The sequence below is a fragment of the Procambarus clarkii genome, chromosome 32 (genome assembly GCF_040958095.1).
Source record: "Procambarus clarkii isolate CNS0578487 chromosome 32, FALCON_Pclarkii_2.0, whole genome shotgun sequence".
In the NCBI taxonomy this organism is placed as follows: Eukaryota; Metazoa; Arthropoda; class Malacostraca; order Decapoda; family Cambaridae; genus Procambarus; species Procambarus clarkii.
In genome coordinates, this window is record NC_091181.1 from 37459007 (window position 1) to 37476264 (window position 17258).

Below are 17258 nucleotides of genomic sequence, written 5' to 3' on the forward strand. Positions count from 1 at the left end.
CGCACATATATTCCAAAGGTCCGGCACTTGTTCAATAGTAAGTGGTGCTCAATAAACCCCAAGAACAACATATAAAGAAATGAAGGGGGAGGAAATTTACAATGTGCATAAAATTAATTATTACTCAAATGAGGCTATGAGTCACGGGCCGAAAAGTCTCGCTTATTATATTAGATGGCAACACTCCTCACATTAATTAATGACAATAATACGGCAACACTCGGCCGTTTCCACAAATTAAGTCTCACGAGGCTACACTTTTCTCTAACTGTTTTCTACAGCTTATGGACCTCTTATAACATCATTTAAATAATATTCAGCGCATTGGATCTCTACATAATCAATAACATAAAATCAGAGTAACTAGCATAAAAGAATTACATTTAAATTCACACTGTGTGTTCTACTTCGTACTTTAATATTTAATAACGTACTTCCTAGCAACAAGGGGGGAAGAGGAGGGCAAAATGATCTACCTTATAAATGTTCCTGAGAGCTGCAGTCCCAGCTGGTCGTAGTAGTGAAAAGACTACGACCTACGAAAGAAAAGACTTCCTACGACTACGTAGTAGTCGTAGTAGTGGAGTCCTCAGGACTCCATGATGTCTTCCACGGAGTCGGTCTCCTCGTCGTTGATTTCCTCACTCGGTGGTTGACTCGTCGTGTCTCCTCTTCACTCTCCTCTCCTCCATGGAGATTCACCACACTCTAATATTGGTCCACCGCTTCTTCCGTAGTCTTGTAGTATGACTTCTCCCCGCGGGTGGGGGTCACTCTACATCTGACCATGACTCAGCAACCAGTCTCTTCTGCACAGCTCCACTGTAGTGGACGGCCCGCGGGTTGTACCTTAACGCCCCAGCGCCGCCACTCGCGACAATCTTGGAGCTCCATGTACTCGAGCCTCTGGTGATCTCTCATTGACCTGCTCCTCACAGTACTTCCTTCGAAGTCGACGGGACGCTCCTCTATACTGATACGAGAGCTGCTCGAGATTTCATACACCGGAGGCCTATTCCTCTCCGGAACTGGCGACCTCTGAACAGCACCTCCGCTGGGCTTCACCCATGGCAGCGAGTGACGGTAGATTTCCCGCCTCTACCGCAGGGCGCCTGACGTCACACTACGTCACGCCAGAGGCGCTCCGTGATTGGTCTACCCCGCCACCGACCAATCACGCATCACCTGACGCTGTACCCTTAATGGGTACAGCGTCTAGCTATACTTAAAACAAAATATAAATTTCTTCTCTTTGTGGCATCTTGTCTCCTTTAAGGAGTTGTCAAACGAAACTAAAACTTCTGGGTATTTACAAGGCGGGGAGTATGACTCTTACACCCGTGGAGAGAAAAATAAGGTCCTTCCCTGTCTTAACAAGGACCTGCTGCCTTGTTAAGACAAGGAAGGACCTGCTGCCTTGTTAAGACAGGAGAGGACCTGCTGCCTTGTTAAGACAGGGGGAGGACCTGCTGCCTTGTTAAGACAGGGGGAGGACCTGCTGCCTTGTTAAGACAGGGAAAGACCTGCTGCCTTGTTAAGACAGGAGAGGACCTGCTGCCTTGTTAAGACAGGGGGAGGACCTGCTGCCTTGTTAAGACAGGGGGAGGACCTGCTGCCTTGTTAAGACAGGGAAAGACCTGCTGCCTTGTTAAGACAGGGAAGGACCGGCTGCCTTGTTAAGACAGGGAAGGACCAGCTACCTTGTTAAGACAGGGAAGGACCGGCTGCCTTGTTAAGACAGGAAGACGAATAATTTGCTTTTCCGTCCATAATTCCGAGGAGACAGGACAACAATCTGTCTCAACAAGAGTGGATATCATCAATAGTTCCCGTTCACGTCTCGAATGATAAGTTTAAGACCAACCACTGAGCCAGAAAGAGACATGAAGAAGAGTCTTCTTCACGTGTTATTGAGCTAATGACGCCGTGTCTGGCCTACTTGGTTGGCTCTCCATTCGTCTATCCGGCTGGCTGCTGAGTACCAGACTAAGGCAAAACATAATCGACTAACATTTAATCAACAGAGGGGTCAAAGTTATCACCCACCGATGAACCGCAAGACCCAGACGGAAATTATAGAAAGTGGAGAGACGGGAAAGGCAGTACGTAGCGTCACCTCGACAACTTAGATGCTACCTCCTGTTCCTCCTCCCTGCTATACCATCGACTTGTGCCGAGTTGTAATGGGTTCTCCTGACTGTGGTAGCTGGCGAAGAGGGGGTGAGACCCGTGGCGTTAATACTGATGATGGCAGCATTGGTGGTGGTAATAGCAGCATTGGTCTCTAAGACTATATATATATATATATATATATATATATATATATATATATATATATATATATATATATATATATATATATATATATATATATATATATATATATATATGATGGAGTGGAGGCCACATCTTCACTACACACTCTCCTCGTCACTGTCACCATCTTCACTACACATTCATCACTATATCTACGCTACAAACGACCATCAACACTTCATCTTCCCTCACCCCCCCCCCCTTCAACCTTCACACCCTACCATCCCGGGCAAATGGAAATTGAAGACAGCAGGGCAAATGTCGCCTGCGTAGCGAGACCACTGGAGCGGAGAGCCATTATGAGTTCCAATAACCAATAATTGGCGGGGTGAACGAGACGATGGTTGACCTGTGTTGCAAGGAGAGCACTCTCGTCTGATCACCTGGTTGGCTCGCCGTCTGTGTCGCACTGCTCTCTGACAGTCACCAGTCCTGCTCGTCACTACCTTCTTGGTCAGGCCTGTCACTGAGGACCACACACACACACACACACACACACACACACACACACACACACACACACAAAATACATTAGGCAGTTGCATAACAGATGGAATGCATTAGGCAGTGATGTGGTGGAGGCAGACTCCATACACAGTTTCAAATGTATATTTGATAGAGCCCAATAGGCTCCAGAATCTGTACACCAGTTGACTGACAGTTGAGAGGGGAGATCAAAGAGCCAAAGCTCAACCCCCGCAAGCACAACTAGATGAGTACAGAGAGCGTGCGAGCGAGCGTGCGTGTGTGTCCAGGATGTGGCCATATGAAACTGTTTATGAAATAATCTAAGATGAGGTCTGATAAAGCCCTTTTGTGCCCTCTGTAATGCTTTTGCCCTACCGCTCACAGGATGAGTATGGGGTGCACAATAAACTAGCCGCCTTCGGCGGCAACAATCAACAAAAATAAAAAAGCCAGCCGTGAAGTGGCGCGTACATATACCCAGCTCCATGAGCGATGAGACGCAGGATGATAGTTTACATTTCATCAGAGCTCTGACCATGGTAGCGACGATAAGCTAAGAAAAACTAGGCGGGACTCTGATGGAGAGAGGAACTGAGAGAGCTGCATCAGCGATAATACAAAAAAGCTTTAGATTGGATTTGGTCAAGGATGGATGAGGTGGATGTGAGAACACGTCCATTCCTGGGGGTGAGTATGTAGCCTATCGACAGTTGCTGGACTTGTCATGTCTGGCTCTGCTAAATTCTTTCTTTAGCAAGATCTGGTAGAGAAAAAAACAGACTACTGATTGTTTAGCAGGATCTGTTAGACAGACTAATATTGTATGAGGTCGCTTTTATTTGTTAGACAAACAGACTAAATTTGTATGAGGTCGCTTTTATTGGCAGGTCTGATGTAAATATTAAACTTGAATATGTCACATTGTTCATTATTGATCTCTTTAGGAACTGAAGTCATCTCATTTTATGTGTGTGTTATAAGCTGTATATATCAGATCCATCATTAAGTCAATCCATAGAACTATCCGGGTAGGAATGACAGTGAAACTGTCAACACATCGTCAACAGGGCAAAGCCACTTCACAGTGATGGGGATGGTACTGGGAAATGGTTCTGTTTCCAGGGAATCTATGAATATATTAGCAAAGCACATGTATTGGAGACTATTGTCTTTCTTACGCCTTTCTACCTTCCGACTATCAATAGTTCATTACAGTAACTCTTACTCGTTTTTCTTATCATGTTTACATTTAAAGCTGTGTCGAATTGGCTTCAAAACTTCCTCATCTAATCCGTTCCACTTACGACTAAATTCTTTCTGGCATCGCTATGATTCATTTGTTTCCAGTTTCCATTTATGTCCTCTCGTTTTAATGTTCCTTAATTTGTACATTGCTTCTACATCTACTTTGTCAATGTGTGTGCGTAAATCACGAAGAAATTGCCACGTGATGAACTATATGAAAATGTATAACAGCGAAGGGAAACTGAAACGAGAAATTACTCGAGTGTTGTCCTGTTAATCAACACACCTTCAGAAGTATGAACACTACAATACAGTGGATGGGAAATATAAAGGCACGGAAATGGAATGTGACACGCGAGTTGAAAAAACGTAGTAGGGGGGGGGGGGGGGAAGGAGACAAGCCTGCAGTTTTCATATTTTTTTTCGGGCGCATGGTTCAGAGTCCGGAGATTGTAGTGCGCAATTTTTAGATTTGCGGCGCGCGGCTTCCTGCTCTCGGGAAGTAGAGAATAATATCTCCTCCCCTCCCGCACTCCCTGCCCTCCACCACGTTTTGGATTAGCAGGGGTCAGCTTCAACTCCAGCTTCCCTCTCTCCCAGTATCGCCAGTCAGTGTAGATTTCTTTCCCCCACCCACTGTGTAATCGGTAAACATATCGTATCATCCATCAGCCAAATAACATACACTATCAGCGATTCAAATTAATCTAGGGAGCGTTCGCTAATCTGTTCAGACAATCCCAGCGAGTCACAGTTATAAACATTCCCATACCGAAAGGCTCGCTGGTAATGAATATACTTCATTGTGTCGGGGGACAGGAAGCTTGTATGTATTCATACACGTTAGGCGTATATCGAGGTCTCTCCTTCAAGGTTGAATTACTGACCCCGCCCAGGATTCAACCCCACAACAAACTCCTGAGTACCTACTTACTGCTAGGTGAGCATAGGCATTAGGTGAAAGGAAATGTGCCCAACCATTTCTGTCCCGCCCAGGATTCCAACCCGAAATTCTCGATTGTGCATCGAGAACGAACCCGACTATTATATACCGGGACCCTCAAATTTATATATGAATGTGCAAACTACTTGATTGGAAACAATTTATTGCAAATAAAGAAAATCACTCGGCCTATTAGGCAAATCGGGTCTTGCATAGTAGGCCAAGAAGTGCGTTCTGGCTACTAGGTATATATATATATATATATATATATATATATATATATATATATATATATATATATATATATATATATATATACATGCACAGACTGCCTGTCCCCAATAATCTAATAAAATCTAAATATGGGACCTAGCAAGATCAAGATATAGATGAAGAATAACACCAAGTGTTTTATTGCTAATCCTTTCATTCTAATAATCTATCCCAATATCTCATTTGCCTTACTTTTTATTTATTTATTTATATATACTAGAGTTATATTCTTGTACAGCCACTAGCACGCATAGCGTTTCGGGCAAGTCCTTAATCCTACGTTCCCCGAAATACGACCCCACCAAATTGTTTAACAACCAGGTACCCATTTTACTGTTGGGTAAACAGAGGCTACAGTTAAGGATTTGCGCCTAGTAAATTCTCCCTGGTCAGGATACGAACCCAGGACAAAGCACTTGCGAAACGCCAGGCGAGTGTCTTACCACTTCACCACGGGGACTGTAATAAATGGTACTTCGAACATTTATACATTGATAATGGATTATACAAAAAATCCGATGACACTTGAGATCAAAGTGCTCCCTAGTACAACGAAGTCTCCCCATCGAAGGTCCCGTAATTCCTGTTTCAGAGGAGTCTCCCACTGAGGCGCCCCGTGTTCCCCGCTACAGAAGTCTTTCCCACCCCTTCCCCCTCGGAAATCTCGAGCTCCCTGATGTAGAGAAGTCTCTCCCTAGTGCTTCCTGATGTAGAAAAGTTTCCCCTCGTAGGCCTCGTGTTTCCTGTTATACAGGAATCTCCCCCTCAGAGGTCCCGTGCTCCCTGCAACAGGAGAAGTCTCCCCCTCAGAGGCCCCGTACTCCCTGCAACAGAGAAGTCTCCCCCTCAGAGGCCCCGTACTCCCTGCAACAGAGAAGTCTTCCCCTCAGAGGTCCCGTACTCCCTGCAACAGTCTCCCCCCCCCCCTCCTCAGACGCCCCGTGCTCCCAGTTACAGAGGAGTCTCCCCCTCAGACGCCCCGTGCTCCCAGTTACAGAGGAGTCTCCCCCTCAGACGCCCCGTGCTCCCCGCTACACTACCATTTTCTCTGACTTCCTCATTCGTAAACAACTTGGCTACGGAGCAGAATACACAAGGCCGAGCTGCTGACTTTGTGCCCTTACGTTACCATTCTCTTCTCTCTGCCTGCCCAGAATGGCACTCTAGCACCTACGAGCGGTGCGTTGATCCACTGGAGGAGGAGGAAGAGGACGGTCAACGTAGCAGGTGTCAACTGGCCGGATATGAAAAGATTTTGGTTGGAGGAACTGTGGCACTGGGCGAGAACTGCGGTGATTGGGAAGATGTCCGGAATCAACGTGTGTGCCACGTTTGCCATCTTGGTCTTGATGCAGCTTGTGCCTTCATCGTATGCTGTAGTTGATCAAGTGAGGCCCTCTCTGTCTGGCTCAATGGATAGCATAGTTTATTTATTATTTTGGTTGGGGGAAGTGAGCCAGTTTTGTATAATTGTGAGGCACTCTATAATTTTAACTTGATTAAGCAATGTATAGTACTGTACATAGATATTTTCAATAGGAAGCAGGTCACTTCATTAAACAAATCAATTTGTTGGGGGGGTGGGGAGGTGTATATGATTTACTTTGATCCAACATAACCTAATCTTGTACAACATAACAAAATGAAATGCTAATACTGTACTGTAATTAGAAAATGAGCTATGTGTGAAATGCCTTTGTGCAATTTTATTATACTCGTTTCATTGATTTATGAATGTAACTTGGCTTGAAACAAGTGTTATTCTGAACCATATGGAATAGACACAATGTAACTTAAGAATTATCTGAATTATGAACCCCTCACCTAACCTAAAGTTTAATAACATGGATACAGGCCACTGTCTATTTATTAGAAATTACAATGGGATAAGCAGTACTGTACAAGTAAGGAAGTGATAAAATTTTATATTTCCTATAACCAAGTGGTTCAGCTACACATGAGCCTGCATCTAATATTTAAGTTAGGTATGGCTTCATAATTCGGCCATTTCTCAAGTTACTCCTCAGAAAGGGGGTGATTTTTTCCCAATAAGGCCTGCTTACAAAGTTGATTTAGAACAGCACTAAATTTTGGTGCTAGTGACATTTTTATCATGGGTGTTCATAGACCTCTGCTTCATTCCCAACAGTATTTCATCTTAAGAGATTGTCTCTGGCAGAGCCTATTTTGCTGGGCTTTGGTGTTTATCTCCTTTTTTTTCTTCCTTTATCAATCTGAGTTGCCTAGTACATGTGCCCCTAGAACTCAGTTTACAGTATTATTGAATTTGGCCCTCACTTTGTTTCACCTTTTCCATTTGTCATTTTTTTCAAAAAGCTTTTTCTTAATGGCTTTCCTCTTATTTGGTGCTCACCACTGGTAACCTTGTCAGAGCTTCATGCCTTGCAGCACCATCCTGATGTTTATACCATGCAATCTCAATGTTTGGCTGCAGTCTCATTCCTCCCTTTAAGTCAAGAATGTGTCGTGTGCATTTTACTGGGGTCTGATTGTGGTTCGTGCTTGGTTTGTTTACCCTACTGTACCTCACACCTTATGTTCTTTGGCTGCCTCTCATTGCTTTATGAGAGAAGCCTCTCTGGCTTCTTGCTCTAGTGACCTGTTGTTTTTGATCCTTGGACTCTGGCACCATGCCCTAAAGCTCAACTCCTGCAGCTTCTACAGTGGGTGGTGAACATAAGAACTAAGTTGCACTGCAAAAGACCTATTGGTCATACTAGGCACGACCCATTTATATTTACCCTCCCTCATCCATGTACATGTCCAATCAATTCCTGAAACCTGTTAAACTGTTTGTCTCAATAATGTTAGTAAGGAAGTTAGTAATTATTCCACTCGACCATAGCCATTTCTAAAGCATTAGTTTCCTACAACCATTCTAAAATTATATTTCTCTAGCTTATACAAATTGTTGCAGGTTCTAACCTGATCCAGTATGTTCAAAACTCGGTTTTATGCCACCCAGGTTTATGCTGCTAACTTATTTAAAAAAAACTTTATCCTAACATCTATATTTCAGTCTAGTAAGTTCTTTGTAAGGATGTGGAATTTCTTCGTAATATTCAGCAAGTAGCTAGTGTGAAGAAAAATATTGGAAAATACAGTGGAACCTCGAGTGACGAGCAGCTCCAGTTACAAGCATTTCGAGTAACGAGCAAGCTGCTCGCAGAAAATATGTCTCGACTGACGAGCTTTCGCTCGAGCGTTCCTGCTGGTTCTCGGAAACCTCCGACGACAGTTTTGTTGTTGTTTCGCAAGATGAGTTTTCCACATGACGAGCTCGTTGCCAGAACGGATTAAACACGTTAAACGAAGCGCCACTGTATAATGAATACTTCTTTCTATGGATTATAGGACTTATAATTTGGCAGAAATATTATACTTTATAATCTTGAAAGTCGTATGCTTAAATTACTTGTACAGTATTTGTTTGTTGGTCGCTCTATGGATGCATCAATTTACACTTTTCCAGGATTGTGAACTTAGAGCTCTGTTGACATGTTCCAGTCATGAGGTGTGTGTACAAACCTCAAGTACTAGTACTACTGGTGTCTGCAAGTGTGAGTCTCAGTTAGTTTTGAATAAAGCAACTGGCAAATGTGAAAAGGACGATCCATCGGTGCTACCAGGTATGTTACGAGGACTTGACGGAAAGTCCTTTTTTTGTCTTTTTTTTTTTTCCCCCCTGCACGGGCCCTAAGCCTCTGGCTGGCCCACTGAGTGTTACTTGGTTCTGTTTTACTTAGGCAGAGTATGAGTATTTATGACTCGTATGGTTGCTTCAGTAAGATTTTGCCCCATGTGTTTAACAACAACTGCTCTGTTGAATCTAATTTGAAATCTTATTGAGTTTGTAACTGTGCACTGTGTTAGATAATGTTCCAGTGGTCTGTCGGGCATTTCTCCACAGTGCTGACATTTCCTCTCATCATCTGGAACCTGTAAGCCTATTTCCCATGCACATGGGTATCCAAGCCTGATGCGATGTAGCAGCATACTCTAGGCTAGCAAAAGTTAGATCATCATTCAGGAACCTGAGTAAAGAGGCATTTAGGGCACTTTGCACTGCTTATGTGAGACTAGTCCACCCTAGAAAAAAGGAGAGGGGGGGGGGGGAAACATGATAAAGACAAATAATATACTGTACTTTGGGTGATTGACAGTGTGGAATTAGACGAAATATTCACATTGTACACCAATAGAACAAGGGAACATGGGTGGAAGCTTGAGACTCGGATGAGTCAGAGATACAGTGGCACCTTGACTTACGATTGCTCCAACTTACGATAATTTTGAATTACGATGTAAATCTGATAGAAAAATGCGATTCGACTTACAATAGTGTCGTTGACTTATGATATTTGTTGGTACACGTTTGGGTCGACTGAGCCCGTGGTTCCCGGTCACGCGGGTCAACCTGCCTCAGTTTACTAGAGCTGCCCGCTTAGTGACGATCACGCCTATAAGAAATTCCGTTTTTGTGGTGATTTTTTGCTCTTTGAATATAAAACTGATTATTATATATCACGCCATGGGTCCCAAGAAAGTCAGTGGTAAGATTCAACCTAAGAAAATAGTTGTGAGTTGAGTCAGTAAAGGATATATATCCCTTCCTCATTAAGAAAATGTGTGAAGTATGGGAAGAACTGCAAAGTTTTGTTAAAAAAAACTCACCCAGATAAAACTGTAGCAGGCTGTTGCATTGACCTTTTAAATGACAATGTGATGTCTTACTACAGATAAGTGTTAAAATGTAGGGAAAAACAAGTGTTTTTAGACAGATTCTTAGTAAGACAAGCAAGCAGTGAGCCACAAGCAGGTCCTAGTGGTATGCAGGCAAAACATGATAGTGTATCCCAGAAAAGTCATCACTGCCTGATGTTATAATGGAAGGGGACTCCCCATCCAAACAATAACACCTCTACTCCTCCTCCCCCCCCTCATCACCAACTTCCATACCCCCATCAAGAGTCCTCCATAAAGGTAAGATAAACATATGTACTGTATTGTAGTTAGAGAACAAAATTGTATTCAGTATAAAATATATTTGTAAGTTAATATTTTGGAGGGTGGGGAACGGAGTAATTCAATTCCCTTTATTTCTTATGGGAAAAATCGCTTCGACTTACGATCTGTCTCTGGGAATGGATTACCATCGTAATTCGAGGCCCCACAGTATTAGAAAGTTTTCATTTAGCGTGATAGTAGTGGGGAAATGGAATGAGCTAACAGAGCTGGTTGTGGAAGCAAACTTTATTCATAATTTGAAAAAGTAGATACGATAGAGAAATAGGACAGGAGTCATTGCTTAAAACAACCGGTGGCTAGAAAGGTGAGGTCCAAGAGCCAATGTTCAATTCTGCAAACACAAATAGGTGAGTACACACACACACACACACACACACACACACACACACACACACACACACACACACACACACACACACACACACACACACACACACACAGAAAGGAGGCAGAAAGACAATACGAAAATGACATCGCAAGCAAGGCAAAGACTCAGCCTAAATTGTTGCATAGCCACATTAGGAGAAAAACAACAGTAAAGGAACAGGTTATGAGATTAAGGATAGGGGCGGAAGGATTCACTACAAATGACAAGGAAGTGTGTGAGGAATTGAATAAGAAATTCCAGGAGGTCTTCACCTTAGAACAAGGAGAAATTCCAGAGGTAAGTGAGGGAATAGCTAACCAGGAACCACTGGAAGAGTTTGAGATTACCAGTGGGGAAGTAAGGAAGTGTTTACTAGAGTTGGACGTGACAAAGGCTATAGGCCCAGATGGAATCTCCCCTTGGGTTCTAAAGGAAGGAGCAAGAGAACTGAGCCTACCACTCTCCATAGTGTATAACAAATCACTGGCAACAGGGGAACTGCCAGATATTTGGAAAGCAGCTAACGTAGTCCCGATATACAAGAAAGGGGATAGACAGGAGGCACTGAACTACAGGCCAGTGTCCCTAACCTGCATACCATGCAAGCTGATGGAGAAGATTGTGCGAAAAAAACTAGTGGAGCATCTGGAGCGAAGGAACTTTGTAACACAGCATCAACATGGGTTCAGGGATGGCAGGTCCTGCCTCACAGGGTTACTTGAATTCTACGACCAGGCAACAAAAATAAGGCAAGAAAGAGAAGGGTGGGCAGACTGCATATTTTTGGATTGTCAGAAAGCCTTTGATACAGTGCCACACAAGAGGCTAGTGCGAAAGTTGGAGATGCAGGCTGGAGTGAGAGGGAAGGTACTCCGGTGGATAGAGGAATACCTAAGCAACAGGAGACAACGAGTCTGTGTGAGGGGTGAGGTCTCAGATTGGCGAGACGTCACAAGTGGAGTCCCGCAGGGGTCAGTCCTTGGACCTATACTGTTTCTGGTATATGTAAATGATCTCCCAGAGGGTATAGATTCGTTCCTCTCAATGTTTGCCGACGATGCAAAAATTATGAGGAGGATTGAAACAGAGGATGATAGTAGGAGGCTACAAGATGACCTGGATAGACTGAGTGAATGGTCCAACAAATGGCTGTTGAAGTTCAACCCGAGTAAATGCAAAGTAATGAAACTAGGAAGTGGAAACAGGAGGCCAGGCACAGGATACAGAATAGGAGATGAAGTACTTAATGAAACAGACAGAGAGAAAGATCTAGGAGTTGATATCACACCAAACCTGTCTCCTGAAGCCCACATAAAGAGAATAACGTCTGCGGCATATGCGAGGCTGGCTAACATCAGAACGGCGTTCAGGAACCTGTGTAAGGAATCATTCAGAATCTTGTACACCACATATGTAAGACCAATCCTGGAGTATGCGGCCCCAGCATGGAGCCCGTACCTTGTCAAGCACAAGACGAAGCTGGAAAAAGTCCAAAGGTATGCTACTAGACTAGTCCCAGAACTAAGAGGCATGAGTTATGAAGAAAGGCTGCGGGAAATGCACCTCACGACACTGGAAGACAGAAGAGTAAGGGGGGACATGATCACAACCTACAAAATCCTCAGGGGAATCGACCGGGTAAACAAGGATGAACTATTCAACACTGGTGGGACGCGAACAAGGGGACACAGGTGGAAGCTGAGTACCCAAATGAGCCACAGAGACGTTAGAAAGAACTTTTTCAGTGTCAGAGTAGTTAGTAAATGGAATGCATTAGGAAGTGATGTGGTGGAGGCTGACTCCATACACAGTTTCAAATGTAGATATGATAGAGCCCAATAGGCTCAGGAATCTGTACACCAGTTGATTGACGGTTGAGAGGCGGGACCAAAGAGCCAGAGCTCAACCCCCGCAAGCACAATTAGGTGAGTACAATTAGGTGAGTACACACACAGTAGACGGTTGGAACAAGTTAGGTGAGAAGGTGGTGGAGGCCAAGACCGTCAGTAGTTTCAAAGCGTTATATGACAAAGAGTGCTGGGAAGACGGGACACCACGAGCATAGCTCTCATCCTGTAACTACACTTGGGTAATTACAATAGATTGGGAGGACTACGAAGCAAAAACGGAGGACAGCTGGACAGACAGATTTGTAAACCTTTCTAGCCACTGCACTGTGTAGAGTGCCTTAAAAGTGCTCTGAGAGTTGTGCTATTTTTTTTTTTTTTTTTGTAATTAGGCTATACAGTATTTTAATGTTTTTTAATGTTTTCATCACTCATTGTGTTTTGAAATGAAAATGGTTGAATTTGGAAACATTTTGACATTAACTTTACCTGAACATGTTGACCAAACCACACACTAAAAAGTGAAGGGACGACGACGTTTCGGTCCGTCCTGAACCATTCTTAACCACAATCTGGACCACAATCGACTTGAGAATGGTCCAGGACAGACCGAAACGTCGTCATCCCTTCACTTTCTAGTATGTGGTTTGGTCAACATATTTCGGCCACATTTTTGTGACTCCTCATCTGCATATGTTTACCTGAACATTTATAAAAACAACAAAAATATGTCCTTGACAATTGCACTATGACATTTTTGCCAAAACCAGGTGAGCAATGCAGTGGCTTGTCAAGTTGTTACCTTGCTAGGAAAGCTACCTCTGTAGCCCTCCTATCACTTTCTCCTTTATTCTCTTCTCCTCCACATCTCATGTTAGTGATTCTATACTCTCCTTATTTGAGTAATGGTATTGTCATTTTTAAGCTGCTGCTCCTTCACTGGGACTCTAATGTTAACATATTCCATATAACCAAGCTTATGTACATTGGGCATTCTTCTATCATGTTAGTCATTACTTCCCTATTGTCCTCCCTGGTTCCCCCTTACTCCTATCCTTCCTATCTGGCATCTTGTTTCCTTCCCTCAGGTGTTCCTTGTGTTAGCACTATAAGATCTAACCCCAGGAACAACAGGCACTTGATTGCAGCCATTCATCATGTTTTGTAAGGGGTGATTGTAGTTTAGAAAATTAAGGAAAAACATTATTTGTGATCCCGAGAATACTCTTATCACTACACACACAATGTTCTCAATACACACCTCCACTGCTTGTTTGCAGTTAACATGTACCACGTACTACCAGGGCAATCTTAGCATCATTGTATGCCCTGGGCAAAGTAATACACTGGGACCTTTAACCAGATCATTATCCCGCCCGACCTTTAAACTGCGGGATTACCATCAGGTAATTATGCACAAATTATTTATATTATAAATATAACTTGAAAAGGGGAATTTGAATCCCAGGCCTTTTTGAGCAAGAAGTCAAATAATTATCCATTCTGCCAAGAGATCTCTCGTAAACAATAACAATATGGCACCATGTGACCCCACTGGGCAACTGCCCAGTGTGCCTATGCATTTAGAAGGCACAGTCTGCTATGTTCATGAATATTTACACTAATCACATCACATGCTGGACCATAAACAAACAAAAAAAATCAACTCGGTGAGGTCCTAGTCGAACTTGGTGTCCCAAATTCTTGATGCGGGGCTAACAACAAAAATCAAAATGTGATCTTCCAAATTGAATAATTATTATGTGGATTGGGGAATGGGAAAGGGAACTATCAGAAGAAAGTGCCAAACCATTACAACAATATAGCACTTGAAAGGGATCAGGATAAGGATTTGGGTAAATAGAAGAAAGAAATGTTGCCCAAGCACTTAGATGGCCGAGGATTGAATGCTGACCTGGATGTGGACAAGTTGCAAGTTTTAGGAAAGAGGGTGAGGGGGTTCAATCTTTTCAGTACAGTAATTCTGAACTCTGTTATTAATTACTTAATCTAATATAGTTATGTGCCTAGATTCACTGCTGGATTTTGGGATAACTTCTAAATATATTTGTGTATATAGTCATCTGCTTATTCTGAATTTACCTGCACACTGATATATTCTCTATTTTAATTCTATTATTCCATCTAAATTTTAACTTTCTTTTCAGCATATATTTGTGATAGGTTAATGAGTTAATGTATTTAATTCCTTTTCCTTTTATTGGCAGTACATATTTACTCTATATTTCTCCCCAGTGCCAGCAAGCAGCCATTTGGGATTAACCTTGGGTTTAGGCCTCACGTTTTTCCTACTCTTCGTGGTGGTTGCCTTAATATTGGCACATCGTAAGCTTGGTTTATTTTCTGGCATGTGTGATAATCTTCCACGACTACGTATTTTTGGCAGGAGAGGTCAAGACATAAGCTTGGCAGATAATGATGATGATGATGTCAACCCTATTGTATGAGATGCTTCATTGCTTGTACTTGAAATTATGTCTATTCGTTAATGTAACGTGACTCACAGTGAGTTTTGGCTCCAGGAATGCAAATGTAATATATTAAATTGATTAGAAAGTACAGGTTTGAATGAACTATAATAACTGTTTAGATGCTATTTCTTACTGACTGTTATGGGCATTTGAAGGGTTGTATTTTGTTCAGATGTACAAGATGTAACACAAGACTTGCTGTACTTACTGATATGTCTAACAAGTACTTTGACATTTTTAATGACTTTATAAGATTTATCGTAAAATTTATTGCATGTGGTCTTCGTGAATAATAATAAATTTAAATATTTAATGACAGTAGAATCTCAGAGGGTCATTAATGAGGAAGTGATTATAGTTACCTATATCACAATGTTTTGTACATCTCTCGATTTCCACGTGAGGTCAGGTCTCGTGGTGGCCCCTGCTTGTGAATCTCGGTATAAACCGTAACACTCTTCAATGTTGTTACATTGAAAGACCAAATAACGATAATTTTTATTGTTTTAACATTTGTTGAACAAAAAATGTTTTATCAGTTAATGTCTCCTTTACATGTTGCATCAACTACACATTTTATTTGGTTCATTTAAACTTTCAGGGTCAGTAAGGAAGTTCTGTATAATGAATTAGCTATTGTTACCTGAATTTACATGATTATTAATGAATGCTTTATTTGTACGTAGCACAATAGTAGAGGTAATCCTTCTCAGAAACTGTGATACTGTTTGATATATTTTCATATTGTAATGCGATATTGTTTTCTTTGAGTTGCAGTTTTGATTAAAATATTTATTCATTGCTGCAATGTCAGGGCTTTTCTACAAATATACATTTTATATTGTGTTACTCTATAAATAAGAAATAGATCACAACAGTGGACAATGATAGTGGTGCATTCCAGTCTTAATGATTAATCTTAAGCATGATTAAAAACATAGCTGTATATTCCATTGTAAATTGTGTCAGAAATGGTAATTAAATACAGAGTAAAATAAGATATTGTACTGAAATTTTTACAAATTATTATTATAATGGTGCAAATATATTTTTAAATCTTTAGTAACTCTTCACTTAAAATCAAAACCATATAAAACAGAAGCTTGCTCTTGTGCCCTGCTATAACTGGTTCAATTTCACCTCGCGTGAAAATCGCAGGATGACGACAATCCTTACACTGCGGCTGAACAGAGCACCAGTGCGTACCAAACATTGTATGGGACTTTGTATTTTTTTTTTTTTTTTAATCATTAGCCCTTGCACTAAACTGTCAAAACACTATGTGTTTGTCAGTGTAGATTTTCTTTAACATCCATCCCCACTACCAGTTTAAGTTGGTAGATAAATTCAGTGTCTGAAAAGTTTGGATATCTATTAAATTTGTAATTGATAAATGGCTAGCCTTTCAACTTTTATCAGTTGATCATCATATAAAATGTGTGAAATCAATTAAGTAAGACTTGCAGGAGGATTCATGCAGTATGCCACTCTCCATCTATTACACTATATACAGCAGTCAATTTCTATTTTTATACTTGTTTTGCTCTTCGTGTTCCCGTAAAGATGTTAATGATTGTTCTTCCTAGCATTACTGTATTATATAATGTGCCTCATTATATTAAACATACAAATAAGATGTTAAAATGAAAATATTAAAAGTGTACAATTTTGAAAAAACTATTTTTATATAAAGTATTACTATACTATATTTTGTATTGCCATCATCTCTATGATTGTGATGAGCCAAAAACTAATATTACTTGCTGATTTTGCATATTAACAAATACTTATCATACAAGGTTAAACATATTACCTTTAATACCAGTTTAGGAAGAGAAGGAACTAACATGATGTGTGATTGTTCATTTGTTTCTAGTTTTGCATTTTAAGCAAATCGAGTCTCACATTTACTATGGAGTATTTTTAAGTATACATTATGAAAACAAATACTGTACCTCTATTTGGATATATTCTACCACAGTAAATATTGAGTATGTTTGAATATTTCACATTTTCATTTAGTTTTGTTACAATGTGTTCATTGATGAAATGGAAGAAAATACCTTTGCAAAACAAGGAATGGTATAGCGTGTGATATCATCCTCAGTGTCATTACCTCGTATCCCGTTTAATTGAAGAGGGTAGATCCCATCCCATAAAAGGTAGGGTGCAGTAGAGGAAAATACTGTTCTGAAGATGGTAAAAGATGACATCTGTTTATTCACCACCTCTCTCGCACCACTTGGCATCATGGAGAA

At 41.5% G+C, this 17258-nt stretch overlaps 1 protein-coding gene across 1 annotated transcript; it reads left to right on the plus strand.

Annotated features, from left to right (window-relative positions):
* Positions 1–6234: 6234 nt before the first annotated feature.
* On the plus strand, positions 6235–16678 carry LOC123759454 (uncharacterized). The gene is made up of 3 exons (XM_045744545.2): positions 6235–6633; positions 8739–8895; positions 14765–16678. The coding sequence occupies exons 1-3, from the start codon at positions 6490–6492 to the stop codon at positions 14974–14976; spliced, it is 513 nt and encodes a 170-aa protein (XP_045600501.1). The 5' UTR covers positions 6235–6489; the 3' UTR covers positions 14977–16678.
* Positions 16679–17258: the final 580 nt, after the last annotated feature.